Source organism: Ixodes scapularis, unplaced genomic scaffold (assembly GCF_016920785.2).
Source record: "Ixodes scapularis isolate PalLabHiFi unplaced genomic scaffold, ASM1692078v2 PGA_scaffold11__112_contigs__length_91849675, whole genome shotgun sequence".
NCBI classification, from domain to species: domain Eukaryota; kingdom Metazoa; phylum Arthropoda; class Arachnida; order Ixodida; family Ixodidae; genus Ixodes; species Ixodes scapularis.
Window position 1 is genome coordinate 65,218,858 of NW_024609837.1, and position 2,245 is coordinate 65,221,102.

Below are 2,245 nucleotides of genomic sequence, written 5' to 3' on the forward strand. Positions count from 1 at the left end.
AAACTCAATGACCGTTTGCGAGGTCACATGGCTTGTAAAGCAGAGCTCAGGCCATTTTGAGTGATAGTCTATCAGTGTTATGACAAACTTTTTGTCTGATGGTGCTCGAGCCAGGGGTCCGACAATATCCATGGCCAACTTCTGCCATGGCCGATCCGGTAAAGCAACCGGCTGCAGGGGAGCGGGCACAGGCTTTGCAGACTTGTCTGCTTCCTGGCAAATGTGGCAGCTTCTGACTTCTAACTCCACTTGACGGTCCATGCGAGGCCACCAAAACCGGTCCCTGAGCCTTTGCTTTGTCCGTACAATACCAGGGTGGGCTTCATGTTCATAGCGTACCATCAACGGCGTCAGAGCTTCAGGTATGACCACTTTCTCCTCCCGCAGCACAAGCCTGTCAACCACCGATAATTCTTCCCTAACGTGGTAAAACGGAACCAGTTTTGTGTCCAACGACTTCTTTGAGGGCCATCCCTCGTGGACGAAACGCACAACGTCCCGCAGAGTAGCATCTGCTGCGGTTGCTTCTTGCAGCTGTTCCTTGGTTACACATGATGTAACAATGGAAACTATCTCCTCCTCTTTCTCTTGACCTGTATGATCTTCCGCTGGTAACCGTGACAAGGTATCAGCCATGCAATTGTTTCCTTTAAAGACTTGATTCCGAAGAGACAGTGGAAGTCTTCGAGGTTTAGTCGTAACCGGCTGTACCGACGTATGTCGCTGAACTTGGTGCACGAAGTCTTTAGCCAGTCCGAGTTCTTTGGAAAAAAGTTGTCCAAACTCCTTCCTTGGGCTTGGAGGTAGCAACGCAGACGCCGGTGAAGTAGCAGTCTGACAGCAGCTGAGTGTTTCTCCTTCAATGTTGATACGAAGGTTACGAATGGCGTCGAGTCCTAGCAACGAAATGCCTCTTTTGGTCACGTAGAACATGACGCAGGCGTCCTTGTTTCTGTAGGTTACCTCGGCCAGAAAACATCCGACGCTTGGGATTTCCTCCTTCGTGTAGTTTGCAATACGACTGACGTCGCACTCAGAGGATACCTTTCAGCGAAGTTCTTGCGGTAGTCTTCTTCGTTCAACAGAAAAACCGTGGCCCCCGTATCCACAAGAAAACGAATGGGAACGTTGCCGATGAGCTCCTCCGTAGATATTTCCCGTGCACGTCTGTAATCGCCGCCGATATGCAGAACGGTGACGACGTTAGCTTCCGCCGACTTCGGATCCTTGACGGCTTGAACACTAGACATCTCGCTCGACTTGCACACTGCTTCGAAGCGGCCAATCTTCTTGCAGCGGCGACAACGCTTATTCTTCGCCGGGCATTTGTCGTAGTTTGCGTTGTGAGTTTGTGACCCGCAGCGGTAGCAACATCCTTTTGCCGAAGTAGATTTCTCAGTTTTCTTCGGTACCACGCGCTGCACAGAGGCGTCATCAACCTCGTGAATCTCCCGTTGAATTTGTTCAATATGTCTGCCAATATCGAGCGCTCTCTGGAGTGTGAGGGTAGAACCTTCGTAGAGCAGGCGTTCTCGAATTTGACGAGAAGTAGTGCCTTCGAGGAGCTGATCTCGAATGACGTTGTCGACGCCGTCACCGTAGTCACAGAAAGAAGCAAGTTCCCGCAGACTGGCTGCGTAGGCCTCGAACGCCTCCTTAGGCGCCTGACGCCTTTGTCGGAACCGGTGACGGTCTACAAGCACATTCGTAGTCGTGGCAAAATGAGCGTCCAGCACTGTCATTGCAGATTGGAACGCGTCTTCAGCTGATGGCGTTCCCTCCGACTCGCCATCCTTCGATGTTTTCGACAAGCCATCCTTCGATGCCCTCGCGAGGCTTCTCAGTAGAAGGTGACTGACCGGTCCGTGCCCCGGCGATGCTGTAGAACACCCGCTGTCCTTCAACGCCCAGGGCATTCAGCAGAATTGCTTTCCGACGATTCGGCTGCAATTCGTTGCCGCCAGCAGCTTCCAGGAAATTCAGGAACACCCGCTTCCACTGCTCCCACGGAATTGCAGGCTGTCCCGGCGTAGGCAGGAACGGGGGCGGCGATGCAGCAGAGAAGAACGCCATGGCTATTAGTAGTACAGCCGTAATGGGCTCAGCATCTCGTCGCCAAAAATGTGGTGTCCTCAGGGACACGGCAGAGAAAAAGAACAGGACCAGCCTAGAGCCACTCGATATGGCAGCGTAGCTGCCAGAGTAGCGCCACGCTTTTCCCTGTGCCGCCTCTCACCGCGATTGG

At 53.0% G+C, this 2,245-nt stretch overlaps 1 protein-coding gene across 1 annotated transcript; it reads right to left on the bottom strand.

Annotated features, from left to right (window-relative positions):
- Positions 1-959: 959 nt before the first annotated feature.
- On the bottom strand, positions 960-1,742 carry LOC121835087. Its single transcript, XM_042289020.1, has one exon. The coding sequence runs from the start codon at positions 1,740-1,742 to the stop codon at positions 960-962; it is 783 nt and encodes a 260-aa protein (XP_042144954.1).
- Positions 1,743-2,245: the final 503 nt, after the last annotated feature.

Coding starts and splice junctions, on each gene's coding strand:
- LOC121835087 (XM_042289020.1), bottom strand. CDS start 1,742: ATGACAGTGCTGGACGCTCATTTTGCCACGACTACGAATGTGCTTGTA.